A 17,729-nucleotide genomic window follows, 5' to 3' on the forward strand; every position below is an offset into this window, starting at 1 on the left:
GTGAAGAGGAGGTAGAAGTGGCGTGGAATGGTTGGAAGTGAGGGTGGAATTGTTTAAAATAGGGTTGTTGGAATTGGGGTTTATTGGAGGGTGGGGCGGAATTGTTGGAGGTAGAGTTATTGGAGGTCGGATGGTGTTGTTGGAAGTTAGACTGGAGTTGTTGGAAGTGGGATTGTTGAAATTCGTTGAAAGTCGGGTGGTGTTGTTGAAAGTTAGTGTGGAGTTGATGAAAGTTGAGTTGTTGGAGGTTGGTATGGAATTGTTTGAGTGAGTTCTGAGGGAGTTGATGGATGTGGAGGTGGAGTTTTTGGAAATTGGGATGGAGTTCTTGGAAGTAGGGTTGTCAGCAATGAAGTTCTTGGAGGAGGTGTTGTTGCAGGTTGTGGTGCAGTTTTTGGAAGTGGAGTTGAAGAAGTAAGGGTTTTTTGGAGGTTGGGAGGATTTTTTGGAGATTGAGTTGTGGAGTTGGCGGTCAGGGTGTGCTGAAAATACGTCTTCCCTCCAAAATGGTTCAAACATTCAGAAAAATCATGTAGTTAGAATACATTGGTAACAGTCGTATTTTTATAAATAAAAACAACGTAAATAAAGCTAACTTATAAAGATACATGAATAAAATTTTCGTTTTGAGAATCAGTCACATAGCGTGGCACGACGAAAATCACAGTTTTCAACAAAGGTCAAACGTGTCGTATCGACCCTCGCTCATGTATTGACGCCCTGAGCTCGTGTCGAAAATAATCACTTTATTTAGACCATTATCTCACTACAGCACCAACTAAAGAGACCACAGACACTTCTTAAATTATAAGGTACAGTACATCATCATTCATCACACAAATTGACCATTTACAAACACGATAGTTCTAACAGTCTGCTGATGCTGTTCAAAATCTTTAAACGCTTCTTTGAATTTCCGAAGAGGTAGATGAACCAGGTCCGTGCCGCTTCACTGCGGCTGCGCGTTATCCACGCATGCGCTCGTCGCCAACCTACCGTAGCGCCAGATAAGAGACTGCGCTCTACTCGGCGGCCTGTCGAGACCAATATCGCCGATCATTGATGTAAAGCAACATTTGATTTCGTATAGATTTTTTCCAGCACGTACAGATTTCAGTTTTTCCCCAAGAACTATTCTTTTTCTGTTTTCCGAGACGGTTGGATCTACACCTGGGGTTTAGACCACGAGTCAAGCCATTATCACACAGGTGAAAGACAATATGGTGATCGGTAAGATTTGAACTCGCGCCGTCGGGACAGAAATGAAATGGCACGTTCTGCTGTCATCCGGTGTACTACTAGACGAGCCCAGCACAACTAATGGTTGAGTAGCTCTGCCTGGATCAATTAAATAAATCTTATGTTACGTGTACGGCTACTAACCCAGTTATTCTGCAACTCAAACCATGTCCATGAGTGTATGACGGACTGACTCAAATTTATAGTGATTAAGTCATTTAAGCCAGAAATTCGCATATCAAACAAAACTATTAAGACCTGAGAGACACAACTCATAATTCAAATTTGGAGGGATTATGTCATTAGAGCTGGTGGAATATTGCCATCAGCTAAAACAACCAAGATTTGGAAGACAGGGAACACCTTGATTTTTCAAGCTAATGACCATTTGCAATAATACATCTCAAAGTTTACAAGGATTTGGAAATTAAGCCGGAAGACATCTCTTATCAGCGAAAGCAACCAAGAACTGAGAGTTATAAAAAACTAACCCTCGAATTTGCATGGGTTGGGTAATTCAAACTAGGTAAAATCTCTCATCAACTAAGACCAAGACCTAGAAGACAGACATAACCCTAGACTTTATTGAGTTATAACCTACAAGCTAGGGGAAATCTCCGATCATCTGAAGAGTTTAAGACCTGAGAGAATGAAAAATGACTCAACAATTTATAGGGATTAGAACATTCAACAGGTTCAACCCGCTTATCAATAAGTGACCAAGACTGGATCGCAATTTGCTAATTCGATTTGGCACGACTTGCCACCCGTGAGTTTGGAGTTTTGCCCAGAAAAACTAATCAGCAACGCGACTCTTCAGATTTACTGAGCACTTGCTGTCTCTCGACGTGTCGTTTTCTATAAATTCTTCATTTTAAATAGTGAAAACAGAATTTAAATGGTTTTATAAGCTTGAACAATGTTTGGAATGATTAGAAACCATGTACATTAACTACTGATTTGCCAACCAATGTAGTTTCTTTAGCGATCTTAAACTACTCTTCAACACATTATTTGTCAAATTCTATATTGTTGATGGTGTATTTACATTAGCTAACAGATTATTGTAGACTCCTTTTGATTTTTTGCGTCTTTTTACTTGTGTACTTACTATCCCTACTAATTGTGTATGTGTACTTCTACTATATTGTTTCCATCTTATAGTTTTATTTAAAGATTGTTGTATTTATTTTTGACTAGTGTACCGTTCTATGAGTGGTTTTTATGAATTATCATCGTCGGCTAGGTTTGTGTACAATTCTTGTAATATTTTCATAACATTCTCACCTGATGACGGTAACAGATTCCAGATTCCGAAACGTCGTGAATACTTCGTTTTTCGTGATGATAAGTTCACCAATAATCTGTAATATGTTTTTCAAATACAATTACAAATTTCCAACAATCAATTCATCAATTACTCAAGAATAGCCCACTCTTTGGTGAGTTGTGGCGATTTGGTTAACGTCATTCGCTCAGTCAAACTGTGAGATCTCTACGTGAGGTCGAAGAACACAACAAGAAGTAGAGTTTGTATGATCGCGGTGTCAGTTTCACTTGTATTGCACGTCTCTCAGCTACATTGGACCGGATGTGATCTGGAAGCACAGGTTCTGTAGCGAGGAATGTGCTTCGTGCTGTTCTATTACTACGATTGCAATAATAATGTCTGAAGTGCAATTAGTATGAACATGATCTGTTGATATTTGTTGCATTATGTGATTGGAGTGTTTATATATATAAAAATATATTTAATGGTAATTTTGCTTAAAATAATGAGGAAACAGCTGATAAAGATGCTTTCGAATACAATGTAAAGGTAAGTAACAGACACAAACCAAATGTAAATACTTGTATTTTGGAGATCGGGAAAAATTTTGATTTTTAAGTACAACTTAACTATTGCACTACACAAAAATAATAAACTTAGCACTTTTTACTTAACTTACGTGAACTTACTATTTACTTTAACTTATGTGAAAATATTTTTAAATTGAACCTTGTTCAGTATACATCACCCTGTGATATATTACAATATGTATAAAGGTCGTTAGTTTCAGTACAGTGTACGGTAAACGTCGTGTCGGCCAGTCATCAAATGCAGCCAAATGTCAGCTTGCAGCTAGCGATGCTGACCTTTACACCAACTCTCCTCCGTGTCAACTATATACTATTAACAAGGTTCACGGCGGACAAACTTTAATCTGTAAAAATACGCAGGCTTAAAATTATATATCCGCAAGCATAATGTTTACGTTCGAAGTTGTTCACTGATAACTGTATAAACCTGGCCTACCTATCTGAAAGGCTGGAAGGTAGGTATCTAAAGTCTGTATGATGGAACATGTCTCTTGACCCTTCGTCTACCTGAGACTAGACGGACTCTTCCGAAACATTGAACATCATTTCGCAAGTTCAACGACGTGGACATCTCATAAAGATTCGACTGCACATGATACATTTCAAAAGGAATTGAGTTTCATTTTGAGACGTTTAAAAGTACACGTACTTCTAAAGGTCAATGAAGGTGGGGAGAGAGATGGTCTAGTAGTTAGAGCGCGGGACATCGGTCACTGAGGTCCCGGGTTCAAATCTCGCCAAATCACCTATGGATTTTATCTAAGTGATAATGCAGAAACCCCTAGGTCTAGCCAGAAGTAATGTGAAAACAATCCCGAGCTTGTGCCTAGGGTTTTTTTAATACTCTTGTCTTTTCCTACCTCCCAGACTAAGTTAAGAACACCGTCAGGCAAGAGGTTAGGAAATTCATGAATAACAATCATGTTGATTTCTGTCAGTGTGAGTACTGTATTTGTAGTTTTCAGTGAATTTCCCATAATAGGGAATACGCTATTTCTATTACCATAGGTCTCATGGTAATTCCTAGGCCCGGGGTTGATTTATTTCTACGTTTCCATGTCCCAGAGGCCTACAACACCATCCGTTTAAATTCATATGTGTGTGTCTGATAGCCCGATATAAATCGAGTAAACATTATTCGATTTTAATTAACAATCACAAATGTTTAGTGTATGTATAACTACGTTTATTCAAACGAGTTAGCGAACCAGCATGATCGTACCATGAAAACCACAGGGTTCTCATTTTTGGCTCTCAAACAATAAAATTTTTCAAATTAATTTCCTAACCATGCTGCAGAACTTGAAATACCCCAACTACAGCAAACCTGCAGACTAAGCGAATTTCAATTTGTCCTGGATTTAATCCTAAATTAAAATCCGTAAACTCGACTGACTTGCTCCCGTTGGCCGGGGAGGGGGTAGAGTAGCGTAGACCCGGTGTGTGCGTCTGTCAGCAGTGTACAATGGGTCGCGGTGCAGTGCAGTACCTAGTGCTGAAGATTATATGAGTGGATTAACACGTGAATCAACATGAGGACGTTAACACTACTTCTGTCTTGGATATCTGTAGCATCAGCTGGTAAAGCAATTTAATTCCTTACTAGTCAATCCCTATTTTTTCAAAAATTTCAATTGTGGAACAAATACTTTTTGGTACATAATCCCAAAATATATAAAAAAACAGTGTTAAAAATATTATCTAGTTTCTATGTTTATCGTCAATTGAAAATAGGAATTTGTAGAAGAAGTTGAAAAATATACAAATTTTCGTGTAGTAAACAAAAAGTTTCAAAGCACAAAAATAAAGGACTTCATGAATTAAATGGATTTTAAAACGTGTACATTTAAGCAAGAAAAGCATTGAAAATATTATTAAGAGTCTAAAAACCAACAAAAATGTTATAAAATCATAGCATCAACTTTTAGAACGTTGCAAATAATAAGTTTTGAATTAAAATTCCTTATTAATCGATAAAAATTATGTAAATACAGTTTTCGAATATTAAATGACTAACTACATTTAAATAAATAACTTTTATAATAAATAAAAGAAAAAATAATAGTTCAACACCTATAAAAATTGTTCAGCCTTATGAAGTTACAGTTAATACAGTGATATTAAATCAATACGATTAATTGAGTACGGATTGCAACGAGTATTCAATGAATGTAACATTTTGACCAAACTCGAGTTAAAACACATTTCTTGAACTTGACTGTTAAAGAGTGCCTTATGTTCGTAAAAAGATTATAAAGTGCCTAAGGATAAAATTTAAATAATTTAGTAGCAAACATTTACAGTAAAATAAAATCGTAGGGTATTTATTAAATATGAAGGCAGAACCTTTAAAATCGTTGAATACATTTTGAAAACGATTTTCTGACGAGGAAGAGAAAAAATAAAAATTGTTGTAAGATTTGAGAAGCTACATCCCGCAAAAACTTGTTTGTTTTTACACTCACTTCTCGTAGTAAAGATAACACCTCAATAATATGTTACAAAATGTCTAAAATCTAACACGAACTGAGCAATCTATTATCAAACGGAATTGCATAAAAATTACATGAACATTATACTGATAACAAATATTGACCGGGGTTTCTCAGAGTAAATATATTGATAGTATAACTAATTATTTGGATTTTACTTGATGTGTTAGTGTAAAACACCTACTGTATTTGATATACAGGTACATAGAAACTAAATTTGATACATAATTATTAATGTTTCATAAATATGTTAATTTTTCATAAATTTAAGTAAAAACATCTACTTTTTTTAATTTTGTTATATTAGAGTGCATAGGTAAATTTGGCGAAAGAAAGGTTTTTTAGGCTAGTTAAAATAATTTAGTACTTTGCCAAGTAACCAACAAATTAAATGTGGTTCTTTAAATATCTTGTAAAACAATTACACACTCACCATTGATTATACAGACAAAACTCAATTGTACAGCGTATTTTATTTTAATACATAGGCCTATATCTTTGGTTTATGTATTTGAAATCTACGAATTAACAATATCAAAAATATTAAATTTATCGAAATGAAAACATAGGACATGTATTATATCAAATCAAAAGGTTTAACCCAATATAGAAGAAACAATTATAAATCAAACTACACACTGACGCTTATTCAATGTTTGAACTGTAATTTAATACAACCCTTTAGTTATAGTATTTGTCCCTAGGAGAGGGTTTATTGGAAAAACTAATATTTTTCTGGGAACTTGTACATAAAGATATTTCATTAAACTTTGTGGTACAAATCCACACAATTTCCCCAAAATTCTAGAGATACAAATTAAACAAACTTCCAACACTATCTTTTTACCACATCGCACCTTATATTTTCCACCCCGGACGTCTGAAAGTTTTAACTCTCCAGGTGACCATTCCAGCTTCCTCACACTAAATCGCACATGATTGATACATCCTCCACGGGACCAGTTTCGCAGATTTACACCTCTGCAGACCAATGTTTCACGACGAGAGTGTAAGTGTCAGACCTCTTGTTGCTAGACAGGTGCCGAAATACGACTTCCTTTATAAACACTACACACTACACACGAGTGGGTTATTAAAAGCGGTGTAGGATTCCTTTGTCAAGTGAGGTAGGGTTAAATTCCTCAATTAAAAGTTATATAGTGTTTTCTCGCGTGGTGATAGAGAAATGGTTTATCGGATTTTTAGAGAATTATTTTAGTTAAGTTTTTAAAGAACTGTTATATTTGGTTTATGCATTTTTTATTTAGTATCCAGATTATGGTATTTGGAAAGTGGTTTATTAAGTTTTTACAGAATAATGATGAACCATAGTCCATTTTGATGATGCAATTTTGTTAAGTCTCCAAGCAATAAATTATTCAAAATAATGAATTTAACTGTATACGGTAGAAAAGACAAGAAAATAAAAATAACTAATTCATTACATAGAATCATGGACAAAAGGAGTGGACGTGTCTACTCTTTAATATCTCGTTCGGTGGGGTTTATTTTGAAATTTACTCATTTTTTAGTGAATACTGTATGAGCCTTTACAGCTCGAAAAATGTACTGTACAGCAAACCTAAATGAAATACTCTAATACCGACACGCCTGGAAAATACGTAGGCTAATCGTAAATGGTCATCAAAAACGTATCACACCTAAATCATGATCACCTATCAAAAATTCCCGTGAAAGGATTTTCTCCAACAGAAATCCTTTTTACAATTTTCCACGATCCGTAGACATTTTCAACCCGTCCCAACACCTATCGTTGGGAGTGTGGACAACTCTTCAGACGAAAACAATTTTGCGGTCGTGTTGGCCCTCAACCGACAATTTGGGAGATAACATCAACCTACATCGCCGCTAGACTCCGTTCAAATACCGGAGAAGGGCAATGTCCCGTCGTAGATTCCGAACCACCGAGTCACCAATATAATAGCGGTTGTTACTGGTGAATTATTGGACTATATGACCCAAAAAAGCATCACCTGGAGTCTATCTGGACAATAGCTATACATATTCTAACTTGTAGACTTTATTTTTCCGAACTTCCTTTAACTAAATACACAAAAGTATCGAATTGATTTTTTTTCATCACCTTTATTCATCTCGTTACATTGAATATTGTATAAGAACAAAAACTTATAGAAAAGTCAGACAAAATTAAACGTTTACAAATTTTAAGCAATTTAAATTCCCATCGAGGTAGTAAAACTTGTTTCATCGTACTTTCTTGACATCTTAACAGCGGTTTGTTAAAATTTAAAGCAAGAAATGCTATTGGGAACTGACTTATAAAGTAAAACAACTTAAAACGACTATATTTTGGGAATAGGCTAGCCTCACAAAATGGGCACATTACGAAAAATATAGTTCATCTCATCAAATGTATTTTAAATCTTTTCTTATTTTCCATTTCTTCACTACGATCGTTACAATTGCACTTCTGTTTAATGGAGTCACTTTGACCCAAAGTGATGAAGTACGGTGTTTACATGATTGAGTTCCCTCACCAAAATATCATTTTGTCATTTAATTTATTAAAAGATCATTTATAGTTGGCTACAGCAAACAGACTAAAAAAATTAAGTACTTGAAGATTTTTAGAATTTTGTATCAAAATTAATTTTTTACACCAATATCATGGATTGAACCCGTCGGCGTGTGTTTGATCAGGATTCTTCCATTCACAACTTCACCGCGTCGTGTGTTTTGTTATCTTCCATCTTTTACAACCGTGAGGCAAGCCGCATTATTCAGGCCACTGATAACGCTGCAAGATATTTCGGTGCCTTCTAAATCTTGAGGTTCCAGATGACACGTTGTTAAAGCGAAATGCTATCGCGATTGCGAATAGAAGATCTACGTTGACTTTGCTTTTGAAGTGGAAATGCATATTTTTAGAGCAATACAAATTCACCAAGAACTAGTACATTTCAGTAAATATTAGTTCTTTATTTATTCCAAACCTTAATTCTATATTGAAAAATATATTTAGTACAACAATTTAACTTGCACGTTTTCCCTGACATTATTAACGTTATGACAAAATGAACTTAACGTTTGCTACAGGTTGACTTCCGAAGAAGTATAAAGAATGAAACGATAAAAAAAAAATAACATTAGCTGCAAATATTGTTTCTGTTAAATACCAAGGGCGTTCGCACTAAAAATAAGTTTTAACATAGGTAAGCGTGAATTTCAACTCATAAATTATTATGTAAATAAATTAAAGTGATATAATCATTGTTAAAAAGTTTGTGAAAATGTAGGTTTAAATATTACCTAAAATCAACTGAAAGGGTTGTGCTTACCATAAAACTCTCAAGTTGATGGCACTGACCTGAAAACAAAAACGTTATTAATTTAAATAAATGAAAATATTGAAAATTTTAATTATGTATATGGATGAACTAACAAGCTATCTTCAAAGCTACATTTTGAAACATGTTTTAAAATTACATTAAAATAATATTGTTTACCTGTTTTCAAATTCAGTTCTTAATTAATTATTTTCTTTTTTCGAAAATATTTTGTTGAAGTTTTCTAATATTTTTCTAACCTAATTTTTTATAAAACATGAAGTACAACTTGAGTAACAGCATTGACGGGCATGATTTAGCCCAAAAATAAATAAATATCAATATGACCACAATAATAATGGTATTTTTTTAGTGCCAAATTTGTGATCTACCTTTTTGTAGGTACTGTACGGTATTTTAGCCCAGTCGTTAGGCAATGCATTTTTGAAATAATAGGAATTCGATCAGCGTAAAATTTTTAAAAGCGATTTACTATCTTACACGGACATGCTTTTCACATCAATGGAATATTTTCTGTGGAGACATCTAAAACCACTCAACACCGATAAACCCCATACATTGAATAACATAAATGTTAACATGTATCGTATGATTTTAAAATACTTCCCCAAATTCAAAATAAAGTATTCCAAAGTCAATTTTTGAAATTGAATTTTAGCCACGAAAGACACCTATATGCCAAGGTTATTCCTAAACAAAGATAGCATAAAATTGGTTATCCCATATGGTGAATATCACGGGTTTTAACCTAATTTTTTAATTGAACCAGGAAAAGTACCATTTTGGTGGATATCTTAACTCACTATAGTGGCTAAACGGTTAAACCTCCAACACCTCTTGGTAGGTGGTCCAAATCACGTGTTCCCAGTTCTAACCCCACAATTACTACACGCAGCTATACACCCATCTGTCAGTAGTGAACTATTTAATTCTAATGTGAACATTTGACTTTTACTATTATTAGTCTAGTAACATGGATTATTCTCCTGAATTTTCAACAGTAAATGAATGACAAAATGGATAAAATATTCCCACTAGCAAACTTAGTTCTAATTGTCTTAGCCTTGCAGCGTTAGAACTTAATAAGGTTAAACAATAAAAGTAAATTTTTCATTTAGATAGATTGGCTTAACATGGTATCTCAGTAGCAACTACAAGGCTGGCGAAGAAAAGAAACACATTAATATAACATTGGTCCAATGATAACCTGATTCAACTACTTTAATATGTCCAATACTAATGATAAATTCTACTATGTAAACAAAAGTACAAAAAACTGTTAGAAAATGTCTGTAAATAGATCAAAAAGTGTTATAGGTACAAAAATCACACCTCTTTCCATTGACAAAATTTTCCAATTTAATGGTCAAATCGATCTTTTTGGCAAACTCAATTTCATTGATAATGTTTCACATGGTACATCCACTCATAATTTTATCAGTAATACCATTGACTATTATTGTATCCAACACATACTGAGAAAGTATACACATACATTTACATTCCAAAGGTCAAGGAACACATCTTAACACTTAAATGCCAATCGCTGCTAAAGACCAATTAGTAACCTTTACCTCCGTGGTTCTGGCTCATATCTTCGCAGGTATGCCAGTTATTCGCTGCGCATTTGCGATTCACGGAAGCGTTATCATGTACAGAAGTGCGTATGTGTAAACAGCTGGTCGGGTTAAAACCCCCAGCATTCCACATTTTACAGCTGATTCAGGTACAGAGTGTAAACTTGTTAAACATCTGTAAGTGAATCTTGTAAATATGAAACAGCTGTTAACTGTTTCTTGGAGTGGCTGGAAATGACATCATAGTTGATTTTAAAAACAAGGTCCAAGCCAGGGGGCCTGGACTATCCCTTGGATTTTTAAATTTTAAATGTGGTGATATTGACCTCGCCTATTTGACTTTGACCTCTCCAGATGTCTTTTGTAGATAAAGTCTTGAAATGTTGGATTGATGTCAACATACATCAAGTCTAGTGATGTTTGAAATTGTTATGGTACCACTTCGAATATAATAAATATTTGGGTATGTGATGGGTATATGAATAATTATTTCATAACTACTGAGAGACCTTTTGCAGCTGGTGTGAGTATGGTATAGTCTGTATGTTGGAACATATCTCGTGATCCGTCTACTGGTCAATGGTTATGGTCCCTGGTAGACTCCGGGTCACGAGACATGTTCCATCATACAAACTATAGGTTTTGTGTTGGTGGTGTAGTCAGTTAGGGTATTATGGATTTTCTGTTGTTGTTTAGGCTCTTTCACACGACTAACTCATGTTTTTTCAGGTTGAAATATTACAGTTATCTACAAATAGGTTTGTTTCGACCTAAGTACTAACAAAAACTTCCATTGTGTATTGTTACGTACAAATATTAAAGTCGTACTAAAAAGATCCGCTTGATCATTTTGTTCAATAATGTTTCATTGATTTCTATAGGTGTTATCCGACTTTGCCAAGGCCAGTTCAAGATAGTTGAGAAGTATAAAATCAACATTTGTTTATCACATATTGTTCCTCGCAATACACTCTATTCCTGTTGTGGGTTGCGATAGAACGGGTTTGAGAGGAAGGAGCGGGGAGCGGCCAAATCGACGAATCCCAAACCAATTTTGTCGGAAGGTCCCGTTAAACTATAATAAACTTTAATAGGAATCGGTCCTGAAAATAGGGAGTAGGTAAATCAAATTTGACACCTATCTAAATCACTGTAGTGGAAATTTAAATAAACATAAGTGTCATGAAACTACTGGTAAAATACATAGTTTCTGTATTTGAGAAACTCCGCTCGAACATTTCAAGTTAAATGAATCGGTCACAATGGACATTTTTATGCGTATTTGAATATTATAATGGGAGGACTTAAGTGTAGGGGATGATTTAAGTAAATTTGTTACTAATACCAACTGTTTTTTTGAACAGTACCATTGATCGAGGACTGCTATAGTCTGTATGATGCAACCTGTCTCCTGGCCCTACATCTACCTGAGATTTATATATGTATGTGACAAAGCCTATTGTATTTTTATGTAACCCACAAACCTAAAACCATAGACAAATATATTTATAGACCAACAAAGTGCTGCGGTTAGCAGTACTGGCGTCCACCGCTGGGAGCGTCGTGTTTAAGGCACACGCGCTACGTAACTACACGGCGATCACAGCGGTGGACGCCAGAACCTTTGATAACAGCAGCACTGCTGTCGGTCTATATTTAATTATATTTGTCTATGCTAAAACGAAACTTATTACCCTTACGATTTTGGCTTCAAACTATTGGCCGGTTCCTAGGTAGGCGGATGGTCAAGAGACAGGTTCCATCATACAGACTATAGGTGTGCAGTAGTTTCGCCAACCAAACACTACTGGATTAAACGTGGAACAAACCTGATTGTTTAAATCAATCATTCAGTCACCAAAACAAAATGTTGCAAAATGCCACTTCACTCACAAATAACATTTACCTACTCGTGGAGTGTTTAGCGAAAACCACATGTGTTTAATTGTTTTGACGAATCAAAGTGTTGAAAAGTCGAAACATTCGCGACGTTTTGTTTGTAGCTGATGAGTTGGCAAACGCGATTTACATTGAAGGTGAGTTTAAAGGTGGTTTAGTCTGGCTACTGTCTAGTGGTTACTCAAACAACACACACACACACACCCCAGCGCGCGCGACCGGACCATCCTTCACTTGTTTTTAGAACTGCAGTAAACCATGTGATAAACCTACCTCCTCCATCATATTGTAGTACTTACCACTTCTACCCACAGGACCCACTTGTACCATGCGGCCTACTTGTCTGTGGTTTCATCGTTTAAAATATTTATCCACAGTTTACCAAGTTTAAGGAGCGAGTTGGTTTAGGGTCTAGAGGTAGAGTGCGAGGTTTCGGCCCCTGAGGTGCAAGGTTCAAATCCCGCCAATCACCAGTGGATTTTATGTGATAATGCTGCCACCCTATAGGACCAGCCTGAATTTATGGCAAGGTCTGCTATTTGAAGTTATTTTTTATTATCAGGTCTGCATATTGTTTTTATATTTAAAATGTTGCAAAAAATGTTATTATTTTATTGAGGGAAGCTGATTCTCGACACCCCATACTGTTCAGGCCTTATGCACGCCAGTCTGTTGGCTTACTGTTTAAATGCCTCATAATCAGAAATATTGTCTTATAAACATGCTATGTTGCCTGCTGCAACTCAAGCTAGTTACAAAAACCTAGCATTAGGTTAAATACAACTAATACCATTCAAGCATATAAACTTCTTTAAAAGGGACCAAATTTGTAACACTTATTTCAAACCAAAGTTAGGTACCCGAAGAGGGCTTTTTTTTCAAACATTAACGGTTTTTAGTGTATTTATGTAAAAAACATTTTTCCACAAGGAGTTGCAAACATTTGTTTCCACCAAAGTTTAAGACTGGTTTAAACATTTTTAACAAATAATGCCTAAAGAAATTGTAAAATCTTTTCTAATTTCTATTGTAAAAGCGGCTTGGGTCTTTTTTCCGAGCTTTTAATTAAGTTTGTTCAGGGCAATAACAATCGATAAAAAAATTATGAAACAGAGTCACCAGAATAATCTCGGAAGTAGTAAAACAAACCTTGAACCTTGAGAGGAACTACTTTTCGGCGCCGCGGTGACGTCATAGTCTTTTCGGCGCCCACGGTCTAGTTTTGATTTATGGCCTCAGCTGGAGTTTGGGTGTTGCCAAACACAAATTGGACAAAGTAATCAACGATTGGCAACTTCGACTAATCAGCACGATTACAACCAATCAATTAACACGTTCATTTTAAAATTGATTGATTTTTAATCACGATTTATGTTGGGGGCCCAAGAATAATCGTTGGATAAATTCCAACCTACGTGGGTAATCTAGTTTATAACTGTGTTGATGTGTGTTTGAATATGGTATTGGAATTCGAGAAATGTATTAATACAGTACAGTATTATTTTACTGTTGATTCGCAAAAATGATACATAAAGATGACAAGTTTGGTCGATTTCTATTGTACACTCGATACAATATAAAGATATTGGGTCTGATGATGATGGGAGTGAACAGTCAAAATAGTTTTAATTGTGTAATGAGTAATTGAGTAATGATCAAGGACACCTGGGGCTGAGTTTAAACCCAACAAAAAGCTATTGGCTTTTTAGAGGAGCGAAATAAAAAACTTGCGATTTTTAGGCGAGCACTAACCACTCAACTTCTTAAACATTGACAGCTGTGAAATATTTCAGCAATTCAGAGCACTGGGCTTCGGTACCCGAGGTCACGGGTTCAAATCCCACCAATCACCATTAACTTTTAACAAAATGTATCGTGAATAGCTTCACCTATTCTGAGGAAATGAGCACAACTGTTCCATACTACAGTCTGTATGATGGAACCTGTACCCTTCGTCTACTTGGGACAGACTCAGACCTAAACCCAATGAGCTAGGTAGACCTTGCTCAGGAGACAGGTTCCATCATACAGACTATAGAGCCTATCAGCAGCGAGTTTTACCTTGGATGATCCAAGATCAATCATGCTAACTAGCATCGAGTTATCCACTACCAGTGTTCATCCAGCGTGAACACAATAAGCTATAAGACAGATTACCAGATGCCTCGCCTAACCCAATGATAGTTGTCAATGTGTACTACAAACTACAAAGCTGGTCCCTGGTCGACCGTTTAATTCAATGTTGGTGTAAACCGCCCATAATGGCTTCCGGGGTACAGTACTCTATTGGGATTGTGGGGAATTGAACGTTAAACGTTTGGATTTTGGTTAGAGGATCTATCAAGGAGTTATTGAACATGTTTTAAAGTGTTATATATTGGGACAAAGCTGCAAAGTTTAAGTACAGAACCACAGACACTAGAGTAGTAATAACGCTATTGTATGTGCAATGTTTTACACACAACTTGAGGCTAAGCCTAGAGGGTCGCAGCATTATATGATAGATGAAATCCATTGTTAATTGGAGAGAATTGGACCCTTTTCTCGTGGGCTTAAGTCCCGCACTTTATCACTAGTCCGGCTAAAAATACAGTAGTAGACTTCGTCACAAGTGGAATTGTTTTTCACATTACTTCAGGCTAGACCAAGCCTATCAGACATAGGGTTGCGGCATTATCACAGGGATAAAATCCATTGGTGATAAGGCGGGATTTGAACCCGGGACCTCTGGAACCGAAGTCCCGCGCTGTAACCACTAGACCAGCTCGCTCCCCGTATGCAACAATAGTACGACGACTCTCAATTAAAATACATGCATAATAATATTAGAGTCAAATGACCAAAACAGTATGGGAAAACCGTTGGTCAATAATAGAGAAAGTTCTAGAGTACGTTGGCGTCTCTTAAAAATGTTAAAAACATGTTTGACGAAGCAGACTTATCTAAAACTCACGAGCCTGACCCAAAAAATTACATTGGGACTACCCTGATGACGACTGGTGTACTTGGCCGAAATAGACAGCTACATGTATAATACGTATATCGTCCTGTAACAGTTTATAAACTTGTAAATAGATCGAAAATCCTTAGATACATAGTTTATTACGTACCACGATAATAGGGAGGAAAATAAATCAAATTCTTCATAAAAGTCTTCCAATTAGTAAATTTTCCATTTCGTAGACCTCGACGAACAAAACAGAATCAAAAGCTCCAAGCGGCAGCTGTCTTCCCCAATCTTTAATGTACACATCGTTTAGACAAACCAATAACCCCAGCGGGGAGTGCTCGAATTCGACGCTCACAATGGGGCGGAGGGCGGATACTTTGAACACCTGGGGTCCGACAACATACAATCACTGTGTCAACTTTGATATTTCTCGTGAATTAACACATCCACAACGTTCCCTTCGGCGTGTTTGTGATTTGCGTCTAACGATGCATTGTGACTTGCCTGAAATTCAAATTAATTGTTCAATTTGAGGAGTTCAATAACATTAATATACTCCGGATGGTATCAATCTTCATTTTTAAAGAAGCGAGAAAATTGGTAATCATATATGCACAGATAAAATATATAATTAGATATATTTTTCGACATACTAGGGAAAACAGCGGAGTTCAATCCATACGTTGCAGGTCTACTAAGTAGCTCTTCGACTCCCTAGGGAGTAAAAAGCATTATTTGTCCCTATAGAGTAAAAGTATTGACTATATACCTACCATGTAAAAGTCAGCTGTTGTAAACGGTTGTTGATTTCAATTGTAAGCCTAGGAAATCGCATGTAGATTATTTATCGATTCATTTATACAATTGTAGATATCAATTGTAGGCATAGGCAATCGCGTGTATCCAAATATGTATCGATTGCTTTAATCGGTTGTAGATTATTGTTGCATTCTTGTCAAAAGTTCGACAAATCGGTAGTATACTAACACAATCGTAATAGACGAAATAATGGAATCACTAACAAACTGCTGCTTGTTTGAATTAGCAAAATTAAAAACAAGCTTGAAGTTTTGAGTGGTTATCTTTACATGAAAAGTATTTTTGTCTTACTTAGTATGTTAAGCTATATTGCAATATGACAAAAATAGTTCATCACACGGGCAAAAAGTGTATTTTCAGCCCTCAATGGTAAAACTTGAGCTCGTGTTAACAGTCACTTTAGGCACTATTGATGAAATATACTGTTTCAACATTGCAGCAAAAACAGATGTTTTCAATACATGCAAGGGAAAAAAGTAGCCATTTCCCCCTAGAAAAAAAATCAGCGCAAAACTATTTAAACCTTATTATTTTTGTTTTGTTTATTAACTTATTTATTCACTACTATCAACCACTGTATAGCACTAGTCGTAAGTAAGTCTTTATCAAAAGTTTGTACCAAATTTAAAATGGAGCTGTTCATTGAAATATAAAATAAATAAATAAACAATCAAAAAGAGTTCGTCAGAAACCAGGTGTTCGACTACAAGACGTTGACTCCATTATTATCTCTATCTAATTGTCGTCTGTTGCCAAATCTCAACTGGTGGTCCTTTGAGCCGGATTTGCCATTTTACAACCTAGAATAATTCATGAGTTCGCCGGACACCCTTCACCGCTTACAACACTTTGATAACTTAATTATTACTCTCATGGTAAAAGAGAGCGAAAGTGATGCGGGGTCATACTTGAGAAGTAAGAGACCCGAAGAGCAAGCCCGAAGAGGCCCTTAGGAGGAGCCGAAGATAGCCGAACGGGACTTAGACAAAATTCGACTTGGTAATAAATTATGATGATTAATTGTGGTCTTTTTTTATTGACTAATGGAAACAGTGAACATTGATTGTTTACACTAAATAATTATGTTTAGGCACGACACTCATGGCTTTTCATCTGGTCTGTAGTTCAGCAGGTGAGTTTTAATTATAGTCTGAATTATGGAACCTGTCTCTTGACTATTCGTCTACATAGGATTGGCTCGCCTGGCCTAGAATTTAACCTCGTGCCTTCAACCATTAGCCAGGGTTATGAGACAGGTTCCGCCATACAGACTATACGTGGTCTTAATTGCCGCACCAGGTTTTCCAAGTATTCTCCCCTATTATATATGGCTGAATATCTAGTTAAATATTAATACTTTAATACTTTTCAATGAAATGGCGACCATACTAGGTATTTTAAGCCCAGTATGAATTGAGATGAGTGTAGGATGAGTGGCGCGATTCAATGATATATACTAAATTTTGGCGAAAAGACACTTTGTAAGTAACCTTGTGCGTTATCTGTTAAATTACCTGCGTTATCATTGCGGGAACTCAAGTACTATCACGTCTCGCCGATCATG

General features: G+C 35.9%; 2 protein-coding genes across 2 annotated transcripts in view; one reads left to right on the forward strand and one right to left on the reverse strand.

Annotated features, from left to right (window-relative positions):
* LOC128986148 (HIV Tat-specific factor 1 homolog) overlaps positions 1 to 17,729 on the reverse strand; it is a 78,283-nt gene that overhangs the window by 25,576 nt on the left and 34,978 nt on the right. The window lies entirely within an intron of this gene.
* The window catches only part of LOC128986149 (lithostathine-1-beta-like), a 32,117-nt gene continuing 18,953 nt past the window's right edge, over positions 4,566 to 17,729 (forward strand). Inside the window, exon 1 of the mRNA XM_054406319.1 lies at positions 4,566 to 4,680. Coding sequence (XP_054262294.1) covers positions 4,632 to 4,680 — 49 coding nt within the window. The 5' untranslated portion in view covers positions 4,566 to 4,631. The remainder of the gene's footprint in view (positions 4,681 to 17,729) is intronic.

Source organism: Macrosteles quadrilineatus, unplaced genomic scaffold, assembly GCF_028750875.1.
Source record: "Macrosteles quadrilineatus isolate MER2022 unplaced genomic scaffold, UCM_ALF_1.0 Scaffold_2__2_contigs__length_208266976, whole genome shotgun sequence".
In the NCBI taxonomy this organism is placed as follows: domain Eukaryota; kingdom Metazoa; phylum Arthropoda; class Insecta; order Hemiptera; family Cicadellidae; genus Macrosteles; species Macrosteles quadrilineatus.